This window comes from Maylandia zebra, linkage group LG7, assembly GCF_041146795.1.
Source record: "Maylandia zebra isolate NMK-2024a linkage group LG7, Mzebra_GT3a, whole genome shotgun sequence".
Taxonomy (NCBI): domain Eukaryota; kingdom Metazoa; phylum Chordata; class Actinopteri; order Cichliformes; family Cichlidae; genus Maylandia; species Maylandia zebra.
Genome location: NC_135173.1, coordinates 15,757,303 through 15,778,386, shown reverse-complemented (window position 1 = coordinate 15,778,386; position 21,084 = coordinate 15,757,303). Strand labels below are relative to the sequence as shown.

The 21,084-nt window shown below is 39.7% G+C and overlaps 1 protein-coding gene across 4 annotated transcripts; it reads right to left on the bottom strand.

Moving 5' to 3' along the window:
• Positions 1–111: 111 nt before the first annotated feature.
• On the bottom strand, positions 112–20,437 carry ano5a (anoctamin 5a). Of its 4 annotated transcripts, none has more exons than XM_004575103.5 (22): positions 20,152–20,437; positions 17,556–17,623; positions 16,893–17,030; positions 16,558–16,599; positions 13,317–13,424; positions 11,427–11,495; positions 10,027–10,311; positions 9,723–9,842; positions 9,476–9,591; positions 8,817–8,951; positions 8,608–8,713; positions 8,416–8,476; positions 7,658–7,809; positions 7,289–7,369; positions 6,070–6,298; positions 5,776–5,951; positions 5,563–5,660; positions 3,854–3,984; positions 3,391–3,596; positions 3,107–3,300; positions 2,203–2,308; positions 112–2,107 (listed from the first exon to the last, which is right to left on the bottom strand). In XM_004575103.5, exons 1-22 carry the CDS (start codon positions 20,219–20,221, stop codon positions 1,877–1,879), a joined length of 2,922 nt encoding a protein of 973 aa, XP_004575160.1. In that variant the 5' UTR covers positions 20,222–20,437; the 3' UTR covers positions 112–1,876. The 4 variants fall into 4 exon arrangements, with proteins under 4 accessions (XP_004575160.1, XP_004575161.1, XP_004575162.1 ...); XM_004575104.5 differs by lacking the exon at positions 7,289–7,369 and adding an exon at positions 6,861–6,935 and having other exon boundaries at positions 20,152–20,435; XM_004575105.5 differs by lacking the exons at positions 16,558–16,599; positions 16,893–17,030 and having other exon boundaries at positions 20,152–20,435.
• Between the last annotated feature and the right edge of the window lie 647 nt (positions 20,438–21,084).

Genomic DNA, 21,084 nt, shown 5'->3' with positions numbered 1-21,084 from the left:
TAGTTATCAGTGCTCTCTCTCCGGCCATCTGTTCTGTGAAAAGCAACTTTGATGTCCTCGGCACAAGAGCTGCTGGTCGGCAGCATCGGTCCAAACGTGTCAAACAAATGCTCAAGTTTAATTAGTACTTTCTTTATTTTTTTGGTACATTACACATTTTGGATATAGGACTGGTTTACAAAAATAACATAAGAAAATAGAAAAAACAAATTTAAACTATAAGGAAACAGTAAACTCCTTCACCTTTTTCTGTAAGCGTGGACATTTGACCTATTATAGCAAAACAAATGAAATACAGGAGGGAAGAAAGTGAGCATGAAAGATAAATAAAGGGGAATTACACACAAAAGGGAAAGTACTAGATGCATTAAGGCATTAACAGGCACTGGTTCAACTAGGAAGACATAATAAGTAAGGCAAAATGTAACAGTAAGGTGGTCACAGGTAAATACACCTCAAACAGAGTCTACAGCACAACCAGTCAGCTACTTAAATTCAAATACTTCAGAAACAGATATTTCTCATGTCTCTATATAACCACATAATGTGAAATGTCCTTCATATCATCTCTAATCTTCTTGTTAACATTTAAAAGAACATTGAACTCCTTACCTACAGCACGACTCCTGTTCCATTTAAAGGAACAGTTACTCGCACACACTTCAAAACACTGCTCATGAATCTGTAGTGTCATGACAAGAATTACATTTACATGTTTATATCTCGGTAGTCATGTTTCATTAAGTGCTTTGTGCAACAACAACAAAAAAAACAACCAAAAAACAAAATGTGTGTCTTTCCTTCTCTACAAAGACACTGCTGAGGAAGCCAGAAGCACAAGAAGGCGGTGATGGCTGATGTGCTTTGTGTAATGGAGCAAACATAGTTCAGTAGGTGAGGCCCGGCTTTCATTAGCTCTGTGTTGGTAAACATAGGCACATTAAAAAGGGATCTCTTCACTCCCATCTCCAAGAATGGGGCGGACTGTCAACATTCAACATGCACCAGCTGCTGCTTCTGTGGCTGAAAAACTGGCCACTGCAGGACAAAATCTGTCCATCGCCACAGCGTTAACAGCAGCACAGAGTTCCGTTCATTTAAAGAAAAAAAAACAAAGTAGCTACTTCACATGTCAGGTTTGGGCCTGCAGAAACTGTCGAGGCCAATGTGAGCATATAGCAAAAAATGTGCCTGGGCCTCCTAACTGCCAGTGGCGTGAAGAACAGGAAAGGTTTTGTTAAAGTTGTGCTGCGACCTTGATGCAGAGAAATAAACAATGCTCACAGTAAAAACAGAAACAAACAAACAATAGAGCTGAACGTGAATTTCTATTGTGTGGCTCTACAAAGCTGCACATACAGTAAAAAATATTCAAGAATAAGCAAACTCTGCCTTAAAACTACATTAGTTATCATTTGACTGACACACCAATGACAACATATGCTTTACACATTAAGGCATCGAATCTTTGGTTACTCATAGTGGCACTTAACAATAAATAGGCTTGTATTTAGAACATAAGAAAGCTCTCTGGTTGACACACAGTGTATAAGATTTTGTCTTTCCTTAAACCAAATTTGTGATCATCCTCAACACCACAATTAGAACACAGAGAGTGAGAAATCATAAATATGCGACAGACGTTTAAAGTCAAGTGTCTCAAACTTTCAGCATGCATGGAGACTTGGTCTTTCACCTGTGTGATCTTCTGCTATTGCTTGATTAGCAGAAGAGGGATGGCTGTGAGTAAAGAACAAGAGGTCTAGCACTTTAGCAAGTGTCATGGCATTGCAGCAAACTGGTGGTCAGTATCAGAAAACACAAGCAGGGAAATCTATGTCACTGTGTTCGACTGACTGACCAGCAGCTTGCTGGGCTAGAGGCACTCTGATAGCACCTCATGTTTGGATAAAGATGGGTAGATCATGGGTGTGCAGGTGCAGTCACTGTTGCTGTTCTGGCTGAGCTGGATCTTCAATTTCTCCACTTCATAGTTGTGGAGGTACTCCTGGACCAGGTAGCGCTCTCTCTTTACTCGAGCCCTCACGTCAGATGGAACATCAGGAATCATCCAGGCCACAAAGAACTTGACCATAAACACAACATGCTGCAGAGGAAGAGGACACAATCAGTGAAATAAGACCAGGTCAAGAAGAAGCTTAAAAATGTGAAGCTTAAAAGGTCATTAAGTGCTGGTGTTACCTCCATGATGATGATGAAAGCCAGCTTGGCAGCCAAAATATGCCAGAACTGCATGTTGTGTTCGTACCTCTTCTTATCGTCAGGAGGATAGCGGTAATCGCGATACCTGCAGAGCAGCAACACATCACGTATTTTGATTTCTTGCAGATTTTTAAACAAACTGTGATTCCCAATTCAAGATTATTTATTGTTATTCACAAAGGAGAATTGTCACACTAACCTCCAGCTTTATATTGTTATACTTTAACTCTCAAAAAAAAAAAAGAAGCTTTTTGTGCAGCACTTTAGTTCATTTACTGATTAAAACACATTGTTTTAGCTTCTTTACCTTAAAAACCACATTCTCTTTAGGCCAACTTTGATCTGACTGGCTGCCAGAGTGCTGCACTGTAGATGACCATATAAATGATATCTGCCGTCTATGAAATTACACAGAGTCAGGAGTAGAAAAAAACCTTTCCAAGCCTGGTGTTTAGAGCAGCATAACATCTGACTTTTTGCTCACAGGAGTTACTTGTATATAAACTCAACTCAATATTTGGCCATCTTAAATGTCACTAACGTTCATTATTGTCCCACCATATATCTATATCTATATATCTATCTATAGATATAGATAGATATAAGAAAAATAAGAAAAAAAGAAGAATTAAATAATATTATGGTACAAAGAAGCAGATCACATTACGCATTTTCAAGAATTAAAGGCCCTGCATACCAGCAGGTGTCTTGTATTACTGTCTAAATACAGTCAATACTAACATATCACAGGTATATTGGTAATATTTCTGCAATGTGACTCAACTTTAATTTTAGTAAAATAATTGTAATATTTGAATATATAGATTACACAAAAGACAATAAAGCCACAGTCCTGCTCTCTCCATCTTGTAATTACACACACCTGCATGTTGTGATACTGCTGTTGAACCAGGATGGATATTCCTCAGGCCTTTCTTCTTGGGAGAACTGAGAGATGTTAAACACTGACAGGCTGTTGTTTATGTAGCCTTTCATATTCAGCTCATCGTGTGTACGGTAGGCATACATGTACACTAGCCGTGGGATCATATCAGAGGTGAAGGCCACGATGAATGCCTATAACAAGCAAAGAAATTATGTTAGTCTGTTTAGTTAAATAAACATAATGTGTCTGCCAAAACATTTTGAAGTAAGACCAGCACTCACATTTGTGACTACAGAGAGTACGGCCATCCCACCAAGGATTTCCTCCCAGGCTCCTATGCTGTGGGCCTTGGCTGCTACAGGGCGTCTGAACTGCGTCGTGAGCTTCCAGGCATCCACTCTAACCTCAATGATGTTGTTGATAAGTGCCAGCAGGGGTGCCAAGGGAAAGGAGGCAACGAACAGTGTGATGAAACCAAACTGGATCACTGAGACACAGAGAGGAATGAAAATGGGAAGAGACACAAATGAAACAGCACCATCTGCAGGATGACGTGGATCACTCCAGTCCACCAATCAATCCATACATCCACCCTATTCTTTTACTGAAGGTGAATATATATTTTGTAGAGCTCAGCTTCTTGTTGAGGTCAATACTAACACATCACTGGTATAATAGTAATATTTCTCAATAATCTGTCATTAGTAATGTGTGTAATAGTCTGACTGTGTACTGGATCTTTACCCATTTCCAGGTATTCATAGAAGAGGCCTAGTTGCCCAAAGCCCTGCAGGTCGTAGTCCTGCTCCCAGCGGCTGTACAGACTCTCCGGGTGACTTCGTGCCTTCCTGCTGCCCCACCAGTTCATCAGCCACCTATGCGACACAAGGGGGCGATAGAGTGCTATTAGGAAAAAGTAATCCCTTTCACACAGCCAAATTGGAGGTTGTATTGAACCACAAACAATGGTGGTGAGGAGAGAACTATATTTCTCGATGTTTCATACAGATATGATTACACTGCAAGGAGCTGAGGTTGTAAATACGTTTTAATATCCTGAGCTCACTTTGGACTCTAAAATAACATTTAAGCATCATAGTAAAAACTTGTCCAGCATTATAAAATGTAACCTACAGAATTTCAAGCAAATCAGACCACTCTTATGCTGACAACACCCAGATTTATCTTCGGCTCAATAGAAACACCTCCACTCTCATGGAATCTTTATTCAAATGCCTTGACGAAGTTAAAACCCAGATGGTCTCAAATTTTCTTACCTTTAATGAGGACAAAACTGAAGTAATTATTTTTGGACTAAGCTGTAACTTTAATGGCCCAGATTTAGATTTTTGTAACTTATTAAAACACACGTAAAAAACCTGGGGGTTTTCTTGGATAACAAACTTACATTTGAGAAACAAATTAATTCAGTTGTTCAGAGGTCCTTTTTTAAACTAAGGCTCTTATCCAAGGCGAGATCATTTTTATCCTTTAAAAACCTGGAACGAGCAATCCATGTAGTCCTCCACTGGACTGCTGTAATTCGCTATACGTTGGTGTCGTTCAGTCCAGTCTGGCATGGCTCCAATTCGTACAAAATGCTGCAGCCCGCCTTTTGACCCGTATGAACAGACCCCAACATATTACCCCGGTGCTTGCCTCTCTTCACTGGCTTACGGTGCGTTTTAGAATTAAATTTAAAATCTTACTTTTGACTTATAAAGTGCTAAATGTCCAAGCACCAGACTATTTGTCTGACCTTTTGCAGATTTATACACCCTCTACAGCCCTTCGATCAAGTGGTCATTTGCTCCTTACCTTACACAAGTCTAGAATGGTTCATAGAGGGGGATCAGGCATTTGCAGTTGTGGTGCTGAAAATGTGGAACGATCTAACCCTCAACATTAGAAAGCCCCCAACTGTTACTCTTTTTAAATCCCATCTTAAACATATTTTTTCTCGCTGGCTTTCTATCCTGTATAAGAGTTACCAATTTTTTATTCGAATTTTCTTACCTGTTTGATGATGTTAATGTTATTGTTTAATTATTACTTTTTACAGCACTTTGGTCAACTGTCTGTTGTTATTAAATGTGCTTTATAAATAAGTGAAATAAAAATAAATAGTAATGTAAAAATGTTTTTCTCTTTATTTGAATCATGTAATTAGTAACAATCTTTTTTAGGTTAAAATCACAGCACAGTTCACACATCAAATTCTGGACCAGCTCTTGAGTACTATTTAGTGGATTTATGTTGACATTACTTTGTGTACTTTGTTGAGCCAAATTGCAAACTGGTTAGGTAAGATAAAGATTAAAAAAAGTTCTTATTTGGAGAGATCACTCTAAGCATCGAGGCTACATTTACAGTGGCCCCACCACCGCAGATTACAAGGCATTTATTGTGGATGCCGATGAACTGCGTACTTGCATGTATTTGTTTGTACTTACGGAACGAGAGCTTCTTGGATGTTGCCCCACACCTGTTTACCAGTCATCACTATCACCAGCTGGGTGGTCAGCTCAATCAGACAACCACCAGGTTCACACTGAGTGCCCACAGGTCGAGGTAGAAAAGAGATGGAAAAGAGCAAACATTGACAAAAATTCAGGCCGAAGCTCAAAAACCAGTATGATTCTATATAACGTAGATATATCTAGTACCTCTTCATTCCTCAGTTTGCTGCTTCCAAACATATAGGTATAATTTCCAGGATAGCCAACAAACTTTCCCTTAAAGAAGGCCACGTAGAAGCAGGAAGAGTAATAGTTGACAAACTGGAAGAGGAACATCTTCACTGTCAGTTTGTTCTCATACTCCACGTGGGTCTTTGGAATTTCTATAAAACAGTAAACATTTGTTTTTAATACACTTCCACATTTTATCAGTCGAAAACTTTGATGATGTGAACTGACGTGTGGACATATAGACACAGAAAACCTGCTGTGGCCCCTCACCCATGTCAGTGATCTTAATAGCCACTCTCTCATACAAGAGGTTGAGGATCATGATGATAACAAAGTTGATGCAAGAGGCAGTGACAGAAGTGGCCAGCTGTGGGGTGACGTAGGGGGCAACCACGTCCAGGTTGGTGGCGGTATTGTTCTTCATGATGCTAGCAAAGGATGCGTATACCGCCAAGCGGTATGCTATGACCCCAATGATGCAGGCAATGATCAATGAGATCTTCAGGACAGAGAAAACATGAAAGCAAAATGAAAGACAACTACAACATGGCACAGGAAAATCAAAAGACAGAACTGGAGTGAGAACACCAAACGAATCATGCAGACATCTTTGCAAAGAGCGAGAGCTCGTTTTTCCACAAAGCGGGACATGTTAGTATTAAATGTCAAACTTGAAGTGTGCACACATGCCTCTTGGAAAAAGTCAGGCCATATTCTTCTCATTAGCTCAGTGACATATTACAGGGCTTTACAAACAAAAATACAACAGTAATGAGGTTTGGACCAGTATGTATAAACTTTCAATGGCTCACAGTTCAAACATTCATATAATTTTGCCAGTATTCGTAAAATCAGACCATGCACAAGTACCAAGCACAAACAAAGTGAAACTGTAACAGCCTGAGCTCCCAACTTGTCTTTAGGGCTCATTTTATACATACTAGCCTTGGTAATAATGATGATTATAATGAACAGTTTCTTAGTAAGGACAAATGACATCAGGTTGATGCACAGATGGAAAGATGGAAACAGATAAATTGTACCAAAGATACTATGCTCACCCACAACAGGACGGTAGCTCCAGACAGGCATATGCGTGCACACTTGCTTGTTATGGGTAAGTAAGGCTCCATTTCCTAAATTATAAGCAAGCAAAGCACGGACACAGAAGTCAGTCACCCTTTGTTATATCCTGAAAAGGAGCTCTAAAAGGCCACGTTCCTTGAATTACCTGAACCCTCACTAGTGAAGCAGAGCTAGTAATTGTAATTGTATTAGCCTGAGTCCAATTCTTTCATTGAGTGATTTTCTGCTCTTAAAAACCTCCAACAGAATAATCCACCAGCAGACAATCAGTAAATGTGGTGGAGAAGGAAACCCGTGCCTCCGAGTCTTTCCAGAAATATCTGTTATCTACAAACTACATCACAACAAAGCCTTCTCCTCATCAAGCTGGCATTTCACGTTGAGTACCCCTCCCCCCCCTTACCCAGAGGATCACGCTGGCCCAGCACAGAAACAATTTTCCCATTACATCTGTAGCAGTCCTTTCAAGAACCCACTCTGATTCCTAAAGACGAGCAGGATGTGGTCATGGCAAATTATAGAACTCTCGTAAATTCTGTGTCACAGCCGCTAATAATTTAGCTAAATAACTATGTTCTCAAAGAGTTTTGATTTAAGCCATGAAAGCACCTCATAAATGAGTGCAACCAGTTTATAAACAATTAATACAAGGGGGTTTGAAATGTGTCATCAAGTCCTACCATTCAGGACACTTAGCCTGGCAAAACCTTGTGTGGCTTTATATCACAACAGGATTATACAGGATATTAGTGTTTCATGAGCACACAAACACCTGAGTGATGCGGTTCAGCTTGCGGTTGGTGCACTTGGTCTCATACTCTGGCCGAAGCTGCAGCTGTTGTTGCTCCTCCTCAAAGTCAACCAGATCCCACTCGTACTCCAGACGCGCCTGCCGCCTCTTCCAGAACTCCAGAAACAGCGTCACTGCAGAGACGTACCAACGTCACACAAACTTATTTCAAATTAATTTAATCAACTAAGAATATTGCCTGGCTTACAAAGGCATTTTGTTTAAAGTTTTGCTTACTGCTTTGACAACTCATTACATGTGGTGTAAAACTGCTCATTTTAGACCTAAAAATTCTGACTAAAAGTTTTTTGACACGTCCTTTAAATTCAGAAAAGTTAGCAGCTAGCAGCTATTTTCATTCATGAAGCCAGGGCAGTGAGCAATAAACAAGTCCAGACATTGACAAGTGGCATGTAACAGGAGACAAGTTCTTCCTCACTGAAAATACCCCACATGGTTTTAGCTGCTTGCCCAGGTAGAGCACACAGAAGGCAGGACATGATGGCATGCATGAACTCACTGTGAAGTCTCTGGACAGTTACCTGCTTTATTCTCACGTGAGCACAGCTGCACATCACCCAGCTTTGTGTTCTCACATACAACTACACTAGCTAAAAAGTTTAGGGCTGCAGTCCAAGCATGTAAATTATTTAACAGTTATTCTGAACGACTGATAATCCCACTAGGTGGAGCACTGGACTTAAAAATGCTAAAAGCAGAGAAGCGACACATTTACTCACCCCAAATCCCCATGAATATGGCAAAAAACACAGTTGCCACATTGTCAAATAGGTGTGATTGCTGAAAGAGAACATGTTGAAGAAAAAGTGAGGTAACTGAGAACTGATTTGATGACATTAAGCTGCATTCGCTCTTTAAATGTCACATATTGTGGGTAGAGATGAATCATGATAAGTACAACAATTACTCACCCACGAGGAGTTGCATGTTATGTTGAGTCTCCAGTAGGTACACTTTTGGTCGCAAAGGGGACACATGACAATATTGCCTCCGATTTCCTCACTACATATTTCTTTACTGTAGAGGAAACAAAGGATATTTTAAATGAAAGAGATGATTATATTATTAACATAAAAAAAACTAATGATGTAATTGAATCTGTCTGATGATAAAAACTCACCTCCATTCATTGTCATCGTATGTCAGGAATCCATAAACGAAACAAATTGTCCCAACTACAGCAGCGAAGAACAGCATCTCAGTGTAGAAACCCAGCCACGCAAAATAAATACCTATCTTTTCTCCATAATATTTCCTGTTGAAAGTTGAAAAACAGTAATTATTGCATTCATTCTGATGTCAGATTGGATAATGAGTATTTCTGCTTAGTGTGTATCCAAAGAAAACACCGTTTTTGAAAAAAACTCATTGAACAAATGATAAAACAAATGAGGTTAATCTGTAGAAAAAAATTGAAAACGTACTGAAAGATAAGAAATATTTAAGAAGGGTTTGGAGACCCTTTTAACTTTGTAAACAACCAATCAAACAGAAAGCTGGTCTCATTTTATCCTCATGCTTATTTTAACCCACGTAGTGTTTCATGTTTCTGTGCAGCTTTTATGGATTTTGAATGAACAAAATTCCCAACACCTGCACTCTTTTTAAAAAGAAACAAGAGTTGTTTGGCTGTGCATTAAATTATCAATAATAGGCACATTTTTTGCTTGCTTCCTTTTTGTTTGTGTATTCCCTTCTTTACTGTGAATTTATTTTTTGAACATATTAAACCAGATATTTTAAGAAAGCAAAGACAAGTACTTTGTGTTGAGGGCTTACCTCACAAGATTGAGGGGCTGCTCCTTGAAGAAACAAAAGAATTTGGCCCAGTATTTGTAGAGACTGAATCTTTCACTTTCGCAGTTGGGATCCTTTGACTTTGTCCAGTACCTTGACTGAAGACACACAGAAGACACAGATCACTGTCATTCATTGTATGAATAGATGTTACTATTCGAAAACAATAGGCGTATATTCCACTAAAAAATTATTAAGAAATGTCTAAACTGGAGTAGAAAAAACTCACATCATGCAGAGGAAAGGCAGCAGTGTAGGTCCCATTGTTGAGCAACCTCTTGATTCCCTTCTTGTCTCTATCCCCACATTCATCCTTAAAGTATGGACAGCGTGCCAGGATATAGTAGACCTGTTCATGAAGACAGAAACAAAATAAATTGGTCTTATAAAACATAACCTTCTATGCTGGAAGGTTAGTTACTTAAATAACTCTGTTGGAAAAATGTTATTGTTGCATTTTTGAACCTAATTCAGTTCTGAATGCCAGAGTATTTTTAGAACTTCAAGGTGACAAACAAGATAAGCGTGCTTACGATCCTGTTGCGAGTAGAAGGAGGGAAGAACGTCTCTTTGTCTTCGATAAGGAAGAAGTCAGACTTGCTCTTGTTGAATGGAGCTGTGAAATAGTCTGGCTCAGGGTTCATGATGTGCCCCGGCAGACGGAAAGGCGTCGACAGCCAGTTCATGGGGATCTCGCTGTTGTCTGGGATATCGTTGACCTTGAAAGGAACCTTGATTTTCAGCACGTCTGCGTATGTGGCCAGTACTTCCCACGGAGCATGGATCTTGACAAAATAAGTCTTTCCATCCTCTGACTCCTGATAATAATGACAGTAAGTAATATTAGCACTGTGTTTGTGGTGTATAGAAATGTATATTACAGTATAATGAGTGTAAAAAAAAAAAAATTAAAAAAAAGGACATCGCTGAAAAGTGACAGGTTTTATATCTATAGCTCTTAGTTTGTTCACTAAATAGCATTAAGGTCTTATGACATATTGTGAGTGATCAAAAAGCAAAACAATCTGGGAATCTGCTCAAAAAAAAAACAACTTTTGTTGTAGATATCATCTTTTCGTCTAAATGGTTTTCAGTGCAAGTGTGTGTTTTTAGATCACTCCGTACAAGTCCCCTCAAACTTATCCCTTTAAAGTCATTCTGCCTCTTTTGTAGCGTGTGAACTTGATTCTCATTTTCAAAAAGTGGATGAGATTACAGTGAACCAAATGTGGGGAGCAGCCGACATTTTAAGTGAAAAAACTCAGCGTGAACTTAGCACACACTGGTACACACCACACTTCAGGTGGTTTCCCTGAATGCTGTCCCTGATAGTATGTCCATAATCGCACTCTCTGGACAAACTCAAGGTTCAAAGCCCCCTGAAAGATGAGCAAATACCTGATCCTACTTTTCACTTAATATGCTGCTTTCAAGCTTGTAAGCTTTGGACATCTTGATTGAAAACAGCTGGTTATAGACAGAGACCCAGCTCTCACAGTTTATAACCGTCTACAATAAATTTGGGTGTATTTGATGCACAAGTTTATGTCTGTCCTCTGTGCATGTTTATCGTAGCCTGCACAGTGCAGTTGGTCATAATGGGACTTCCAGTGAGCCATGCTGGACGGAGTTTGGACAGGACAAAGAGATGATCTTGAACAGGAAATGGCCATATTTACATCAGGTGAAGTTATTGATTTTCATGGACGCGTGGACAGAGCTTTTTGATCACACTGTGAACAACACACAATTGGATTGTGTTTATCAGCACATTCGCCGTATAAGCAAAAGATCCCTGGAAGAATCCCTGGAGCAGACACAAATCCCCTTTGGGTTGTGCAAGGTGTACACACTCTGACAACTCATTAATGCGGAGCTACCCACTGTGGTGACCCCTTGTGAATAAGAGCGCAGGCGAAAGTAGGTAGCTTACAGTTTTATCTTCTGTCTCCAGCTCCAGGCCGACTTTCTGTAAGTTGGATTCATACACCCTCCTCCTTTCCTAAAGCAGTAGAAGAAGAAAACGGCAATACACATGGACAAAATATTACCACAAAGCCAGTGTAGGGAATATTTGCATACTATTAGAAGTAATGATAAAATATGTCCTCATCTAGATAACAAGTGAAATAACAAAAGCCGAATAATTTAAGTATGTTGAGCCAAAAGCAAAATATAAGCAGAAAATAATACATTATAAAATAATAATGAGAGAAAGCGGCTCATATGTGCAACATTAAGAGGAAAATCATGGAAACATGGTAAGTAAAAAAGACACAGGTGCTACAAAACAGCTACAAAAGTGATATATAAACCATGGTGGACAAGGAAGTATCAGTTACCAGAAAGAACAGGTAGTGAAAATAAGCTAACAGTAACATGACAAAAGCTTTCACGGTATATGACACTTAGTTATTTTCTACAAGAGGATTTCTGATACATTAAACCTATCTGAATCACTGCAGAAAAAACTGACAAAAATTGAATAAATAAATCCGCCTTGTTAGAACTGAATTTTAGAGTCACGTTTAACAATGCATGCAGATAACACACAGGAACTGGCCTCCGGTTTACCCTTCCTCATACAGTGGAAAAAATTAGTGGTTTCCTGACCAGGCAGGAGGGTTAACTGTTGACTCACCGACTGAGGCCGTAAGCAAAACTGGGAGTCAGCTGTGGAGTGTTGACACTCACATGTAAAGCTAGCAGCTCAGTGTGAAACAATGAAAGCCTTTCAGCACTCAACAGGTGACAAAGCAGAGTTATTATATCTTTGAATTTTTAATTTCTTTTTATTTGTACATCATTAATTCAGTTTAGTTTCAGTTAGCCTGCACAGTGGGCCTGCTCTTTTCAATTTAGTTTTTAGTGCAGGAAATGTTTTAATATTTATGAATTTCAGTGTTAGCTTTGGTTTTACATTAAAAACATTATTGTATTTGACAGATGCAAGATATATGAAAAAGTGTTAAAAAAATAAATGTGACATCCCAGTCTCAATAACCCTATGAAGCAACACTGCCTCAGACTAGTTATGCTGACAAATTTCAACCACACGGACTAAAAAAATAAATGTAAAGATATTTCCTGCATATTTTTTTTTTGTTAAGATGTTTTGCAGGTAAATATTTATTTTGATTTCAGTTTTAGTTAACTATAATAATCCTGGAGACAAAACCAATTAAATTAAATACAGTTTTATTTACACCAAAATACAACAAAAGTTGCCTCAAAGCACTTTATATTGTAAGAAGTAGGAAGGAAGTGGGAAGGAAGAACTCCCTTTTAACAGGAAGAAACCTCCAGCAGAACCTGGGTCAGAGAGAGGCTGCCATTTAACTGGACTGGCTATCGGTGAGGGAAGAGAGACAGGCCACAGACAAAAACCACAAAATAAATAAATAAAACAGGCCACTAACCATATGGACTTACTTTAAAAACAAATTATTTTTATACAAAAAAAAAAAAGACTTGAGAATGGATTTACATGTCAAAGTCACCTTATTAGAAAATACCTTGACAGGATTATTAACAGCTGACAGCAAAAGTCTTCCTAGCTTTGTCTGTTTTGTGGTATTTATGGTATGCTGTGGAGTCACAGGAACCCACAGGATATCCTGTATGAGCCACCTCGGACTGTTAAAATCTAACAGTGGAAATAACGTCAACATTTAAACTGCGCTAAGATATATTGAGTGCAATTGTATGGGACTCTTTTCAGTTGTACATACAACTGTAACAGCATTATATACGCAAAACATGAAAAAAATAAGTTAGTCCAGTTAGTGATAACTGAAAAAAAATGTGATTGAAAATGTCTTACCTGTTTCCTTTGATCATCTTTATCGTCAATATAGGACAGAACAAAATCGATCCTGCGCACTCCATCACGGAAGAACACGGAGTCCTTACTGTATTTTTGCTTGTCAATCTAGAACGAGACAACACAAAGGAGGTGAGATTTTAAACACACATAAATAGACAGGGACTGATATTTTGCAGTCACCACAGCAGACCAGAAAGTCAAGCTTTGCATCTAGTAGCTAATGCAAAAAATGCAAAATACTGATAATTATCACTCAAAACACAAACAACATGCCAAATGGAGGGTAGCTTCTTTGATGTTTATTGTTTGTTGTCTGTTTTTAAGTCATACTGAACAAGACGATAAACCTGTTATATCATAGGGCGAAACTAAAACAGATATCAAAGATCAAAACTAGCCATACTGACTTAAGGCTCCAACATTGCTGCAATTTAATAATCTGTTTTTCTGTAATCAGCACTGACCTCCAAAGAAATTCCAAGTACGTGTATCAGCCCCACAGTGGCAGTTGCTTAGCAAGCTACAAAAACTGGACCGCAAAGGAGTGCTTAAGGAGAGGACCCATGACTGGTTGCTGCTTCAGCTGTTCAGAAAGCTAAAAATAACTATGTATAGTGTGTTTCTCTCTGCCACATTACAGCAGCAGTAGGACTACAGGCAATACACAGAACCATTAAGCAAAATAAAAACTGTAATATCCATTTCAGGCACATATTTGGCTAGTGTCTTTGCCCCGTGCCATCACGGCAACACTCTGGAGGAAGGGAGGAAAGGAAGTGCACTTTACCTTCATGGTCCACTCCCTTTACCGTTACGATGCAGCAGCAAACAGGCCAGCTGCCTGATAGAGCTAAACTGCTTTACTCCTGGGAGTAGAGTCCAGGCCAGCAAGCACTGCCTTTCTCACCCTCACTCCACTGATCCCCATCCAAACGGGAGCCAACCAGTCCACTCACCTCCCAGGACAATCCCTCACTTCTTGCTCAGTCATCCATAAAAGAAGAGGAGGGATACTGGGAGAGAAACACAGCACAGTCCTAGAGATGACATCAGCAGAGGGGTAGCATAGCTGCCGCCAGCTAGCTAATCTAATCAGAGCACAGCATCAGGAAAGGGGGGAGGTAATGTGACTGAACTGTATATCTGTCCCTCAAATTACATCATCTCAAGTTTTCTTGGTGCAAAAGTCAAACAGTTACATGAAGAAATCTTTTCTACAAAGGGTGATAAGGGGGAGATAAAGAAAACCAAAACTGGTAGCTACTGTGTAGCCTTGGGTCAACAGCCTCAGACAACTTGCACAATTCAGCTACAAAAATATACTTTAAATGCTTCAGCTCCACAGCTGTATCTACCACCCTGTCTGGCCACTGAACTACGTGTTCAACGTGTACAGCTTGTCGTTTCCAACACCGTCACAGTCTCTTATTCCAAATTATGCATACGTTCAAACTGCTGGTCTACACTGCCTCCCAGCCTGGACTGGAACGTGCTGACCAATGCAGGGTGGTACTTTCTGTAACTGGGATGTTGCTACAGAAACTCTCTAATTTACAGTAATTACAGATCAGCCATATGGAATCGGCGCATCAGCTGGGACGTGCCCCTGCTCAGAGCCACAGACTTCTATACATTTATGAACTAACCCCTAACTACTGGGCGTATCGACGTGTCCCTTTTATCTTAATGGTGAAGGGTAAATGTAGAATATGGTGTAACACAAGAAGTCTTCCAATTTCAGGGGGTAGAAAAGTAAGTGGAAATTTTCAACTTACTTTCAAGGTACTATTTTTTTTGTGGAGGGATAATTTTAACCATGAATTAGTTACTTAATTAGTTTGGAATACACAGGAGTTGCTGAACACACTTTAGTTGATATTGAAACGTAATTGTGTTATTTTTACTTTTTATTTCTTTATTAAGTTATTTGAAACATTAAGAGGAAGTAGGAGACCAGCAGAGAATGTTACTCCTATGCTGTCCAAACCAAAGTATGTTTTAGGTTATGGTGTATATCAACTTCAGTGATGACTCATCTGACAAAGAACACGCCCCCGTCTATCCTCAGTCTGTGTTTTTAATCCACCTTCTCTAATGCACTTTGATTTTAGTACCACTCAATCTAACATCCAGGCGGTGTATTAGCTATATTGTTTAAAGTACTTTAGGTGCCCCTTTTTTCACAGGAGAATGTAGATGGTGACTGCTGTATCACTGCAATGGCTTCTCTGCTTGCAATAAAGCATCGCAATCTGCATGTTTGTTCTGAAACGTGCACTTTTGTGCAGAGCTAGATGTCCAGCTGGATCTCCAGATTTGCAGAAAATTACATCTGGTTTAGCGGCATAATACAAGTATGCACATAAACCAAACCTCTTGAAGAGTTACATGTAGTTTAAACCGTGTTGTCTGCAGTCAAACAAGATTTCTATCCCTGTAATGACTACAGAGCCAGTTTATACATGTGCTGCCTTTAAAACTCCTTGATGTGACCTTATGCTCAGCTAAGTTGTAGTCCTAGAATGTAATGTTCTTTTTTACCCTGTAGATTGGCTGCTCTGAATAAAAGGTCACACTTTTCATTAACATGGGTTGCACAGTGTTTAAACAAGGCCATATTGAAGAGGATTCAAAGGCAGAAGCCTTCAGTACAGTATATGGTTAGCCACACCACAGTGCAGTCCTGTCATGAGCAAAGGGTAGGGCCATGATTACAGCATATACAGTTCTGTACCCCACACACACACACACACACACACACACACACACACACACACACACACACACACACACACACACACACACACACACACACAAAAGAGTTAGGCAGGTGGAAATCTGCATGTGCAGCTTCTATTATGCTGTGGCACATGGTTGGGTTGTTGCTCTCTTAGTGAGGCCAACAATAATCACAGGTGAGAACAAAGCAAGAGAAAAGGCCTTTTTCACCTTTAATGAACTCTCACGATACATCAACACGCACAACAGCATGTTTCCATTTCTCGCAGCAGGCAAAACAAAACATGCCTTCAAAAAGCCAACATCAGCTCTCTACCAAGAAATGCTTATTGATTTCTCCGATGTCCAGGTTTAATAGCCTGAATGTCCAATACTGCTAGAGAAACTCGACCATGAGCATACACTCTGAGCAGCAGGTAGGAGATAATGGGTGGCTGGTAGTCACACATATAGCGTACATTTCTGCATCATAACACAAGCTTGTTTTACCATGCCATACCCTGGAACGAAACTTCAGGAATAGGGCCCGTTTTCTCGAAAACTGTGGAGGAACCGAGTGCACAGTGAGAGAAAGCCTGACAAAACGATTCAAAACAAAATTCAACAGCATACCGCTAAAACAGAAGCGGCACCCTTTTAGAGGGGAACAGGCACTTCACGCTTACATTACATCTACATACATTTACAGATTATGTCCAAAAACACTTCATACATGAAGATTCAGGCACAATCACAGTCAGTTAGATGTTTGAGGCTCAGAGATATGAGACACGACAGAGACATGAAGACACAGACACAAGCAACAGCGACCTGTGCCCCCGACTGGTGTCTTACCCCAGTTAAAGCATTGATTTGCTCTATGGTCTGAGGCGCAAACTGTGGACTGTCGCTGTGGTCAGAGGGAGCCAGCGAGGCCAGGCTGTTGTTGAGAGACTCACAGCTCTCTACACGCACATCGGGCGTTAAAGCAAACTTTAATTAGAGTATGAAAGAGGAGAATACATGAGTATTAGAGTTATACCTAACTCTCTTCTGCCATTTGTATGTTGTGAAACAACAGCATGAATGGACTGAAAAGATGGAAGTAAACTCAGTACAGTTATCTCTAGTATTATACACGCAAAATAAACTGCTTTGGTGGGTAGGTAAAAAAAAAAAGAAGTGGATAAAGAGCAGGAAGGAAATCTTGATTAATCTTTGTAATTATACACAATATGCTTCCTGCAACCACGATTATAGGCAGGGAGCTGAATGTGAAGCTTGGACCTTCTGCTCCATAAATCTGCCTGCAAAAGGCTTTTTTTCCATAACTTTAAATAGCAGGTACTGCAAAACAACTAAAGCACCTACAATCATAAAAATGCAAAAAAATAAGGTACCAATAATAACAATAAAAAATCCTACTTAGAATTGTTGTGAAAAGACTGTCAGTGATGGAGTTCTTGCTTTGTAGAATTGTCTGTGTGACTAAGGGCATGCTGTGAGTTTGGTTTTTACCTCCGATCGTCCCTGCTCCGGTGAACCTGTGCTGGATGATGCATGATGGTGATAGCCATTTACATCATCTGCAAGACAAAAAGATAAAACACAAAATTAAAAACACAGTTAGCAGTTAAGAGACGGCTCTCTTACCAGTGTAAAAGAATAATAAGAATCAACAAAAAAGAGTTATCTCAGACAGCCAGGATAATGCAGAAACAACTGCCTGAATAATGACTTTGGCCCATGTTGTGGTCTATATGTTTACAGCATTTTGTGGTCTTGTGGGGCAAACAGGGTGACTTAACAGTGAACGACGCTACTGAGATGAATATGCACCCATTTCAGAAGTGACTGCAGGAAACATGCCCGAAACGTCTGGAAAGCCCCCCTACAAGTCTTTTTTTTTTTTTTTTAAATGAACGTTGGCTACACAATAAAACTGAAACTGAGTTGTACTTTACCTACTGCTCACTGCTTGGCATGTAATTACAACTTTCCAGATCATTCTGAGAAAAGAGTTACATAAACAAATGGAAAGACAGATGAAAAAGCAAGACAAACATGGAGCCCTGCTTGCACCACTACAGCTAAAAAAATATAAAGCGAAAGGTCTCGGGCTCTGTGTCTGTGTTTTAAAATAGAAAATGTTCTAATTGATAGTTTCTCTCTCTCTCCGGTTATATTTAGTCTGGGTTCAGCACAGGAAGAGTGTCTACACAGACCGTTGTCTACATTATTAAACGCCAAGTTAACAAAGTAAAACTTGGTGGTGCAAAACTGAAATTACAAACATTTATTATAAAAGACACACTTCAAAAGTGAAATACAAACTCATTTCTCAGCTTCTGAACAACAGCTTTAAAGCCTTTCAGCTTCTCACAAAGAGAGAAGATAGCAAGTGACTTTCATTTGGATAGATTTCTTTTGCAACATATGACAACGCCTCTCAAACAGCTGAGGATATTCTTTGCACAGTTGGGCGCAAGAATGTGTGCAATATTAGCCAGTTCATTCATGCCAAGAGTCGTTTCCCACTAAATATCCTCTACAGTTGAGGCTTTGTTCAAGTGTGAGCAGCTGATCAGTGGAAATGCCACAAGGCTGCTTCCCTCCCTCTTTCTCGCTCTGTTAGCCGCACAACCATCAGAATCAGAATCAGAAACTTTATTGTCATTGTCATGAGAACAATGAAATTATGAGCCCATGAGCCATAAAGGCTCATGGGGTCAAAAACTGTATACGTTGATTATTTACACGAAAGCTACTTTGCAACACAGCGCATGCTGACAATAAATGGCAAATGAACTGCAACATCGGCGACAAATATGGTCAGGCAACAACTCCCGCCAAATCAATTTTACACCAAGCCCAAGTGTCACAACAAAAAGTCAAAACTGTAAACAACTTTCATTTGACTGATCTAGCTTCTTAGAACTGGTATAGCTGAACTCAGGTGGAGGCCATATTTTAAAGCTGTTTTTCTAGACTAAATGAACAGTTTTAGACTCAACTCAAACTGCTACATTTTGCCCATAGTGAAAGTAGATGAGTTTGTTTGGTTTCCTCACACGCACAGGAAACCAGTAGTCACCTGCCATGTTGCAGAGGGGTTGGTTTCAGATGCACACATACACCTACTTTACAAAACGTAGCTCACATCTTAAGGCAATGCTGCTACAAAGCAGTAACGCATGTTCGTGTGAAACCCACAATCATGAACAGCTCTGTGATTTTTACGTACAAACTATAAAAGACACAATCTGTACTTCTATATTGTAATAACCAAGTCATCTGTGACTACTGTGAGATATGTTTTGCTTCTGTTACAACGTTATCTCAACAAACCATAAGCACACAACACCAAACTGACAGAGGATGGCCCTGTGGTTATCACTTTCATTTCAGACTGTTTGAATGACACACTTCATTTTAATATTGTTGATAAGGTTTTCTGCATTCAGGATGATTCACCTTTTAATCATCAACACACATTTTCTTTAAAATATATCCCTAAATGGCAAAAAATTTAAGTAAATAAAATCCGTGTCCGGCCACTGGTTTAAAATTTACATAGGCGGGGAACAGAGATGGATTTGGGGGTTGTTGCTGGTGGATAACGTGGTTGTCTGTAAGTGACACAGTATTTCCAGTAAGCAGGCCAGCTGCCAGAGCCCAGCTGCACATAAGTCACTGTGACTTCCATTAAGAGAAAGGCAGACTGTGAGCTGGCTGGAGCCTTAAAGGGGAAATAACCAGGGTGGAAACGCTTTACAACAGTGAAGCAACGGCTACATAATTAAGTTTTAATATACCCTCTGTATAACTGACGGTGAGAAAGCTAACCAAAGAACAATTGTATTTGTCAGCTGACTTAAAGGTTACTTAAAAATGCTGGAAAAACCCATTCTGGAAAGTTTCATTTATATTGTTAAAATATTAAAGGTCTCATATTATAGCTGTAGTTCAATTTTAGCAAGCTTGTGAAAGTCTGGCGTACAGACTTGAGAATACTTAGCTCACTCCAGTAACTTCTCGGCAGGCTGAAAATCTCTCAGCTACATTTTAAACGTTTTTTTACATGGCCGACCAGCGCTGGCTCTCAGCTACTTACCGCTGAAAGAGTCTGTCGGGCTCATCTCAATTAAGCTGTCTTCTCCCGTTTTCCCCGTTAATCTGTGCATCTTGAGACACTCGCGAAGCCAAGCCGTTCTAATCCGCTCTGGTCTGGACTAATATATTCCGAGCCAGGCGTGTTATGTCTCGCCCGAACCGCTCCGCTTCACAGTCGATCCCCCTTCGGGAAGCCAAACGGCTGACTCACTCGCCAGGATGCCCTCCTTCACCCACTGACCGCTCACTGGCGCATCACCACAGCCTCAAGGGAGGCCCATGAGGGAAGTGCCTCCACGCTACTAGCCAATAGTCTTCGCCCGACGGTGAACAGACACTGCACCCAAGTGTCCACGTGCTATGTACACTGAACTAATTCAAGAAGATAGTCCAGGTGACAATATTACGCTTACCGTAGATAAAACACAAAAACAAAGAAACAAACTAATGGCTGTGAAGGTTCTCAGTCATCCAGGTCATCGTAGTCAAACTAATGGTAATTTAACACATTTACATTCAGTTTTTGTGTTAATAGCCTGAATCTTTCCATTGTTCTTGGTAGATAGTGTTAGATTGAATTGTATGTATTTGTTAAACGTATCTCTATGTATTTAACCTGAACTTTGCGCAATATGACCTTAACTGGTTTCTTTGTATTTTTCTAATAAAATCATTTGCACTTGTTTGTTTGTTCATGCTATTTCCCCCCAAACATGGGACCCATGTCAAAATTGCTAAAAGTTGTTGGTAAATTTAATTTTTCCAGGACTGAGCAGCAAAAGCGTATAACTCTGTGGAAGCACCTATTTTGACTGTATGGAAAAATAGTTACATAATAGTATTAACCTGGTTGTTTTATTAGATATATTATGTAATTCAGTTCAGTTTTATTTATATAGTGCCAAGTCACACGGAGAGTTACCTACAGGCACTT

What these genes read in the sequence shown, in the direction of transcription:
- ano5a (XM_004575103.5), bottom strand. Translation starts at nt 20,221, where the DNA reads ATGCACAGATTAACGGGGAAAACGGGAGAAGACAGCTTAATTGAGATG. An exon ending in CATATTCATGGGGATTTGGG is followed by an intron (nt 7,810 to 8,415) that starts GTGAGTAAATGT and finishes ACGTCTCTGCAG; the next exon opens with TGACGCTGTTTCTGGAGTTC. An exon ending in TACTCTCTGTAGTCACAAAT is followed by an intron (nt 3,301 to 3,390) that starts GTGAGTGCTGGT and finishes TGCTTGTTATAG; the next exon opens with GCATTCATCGTGGCCTTCAC.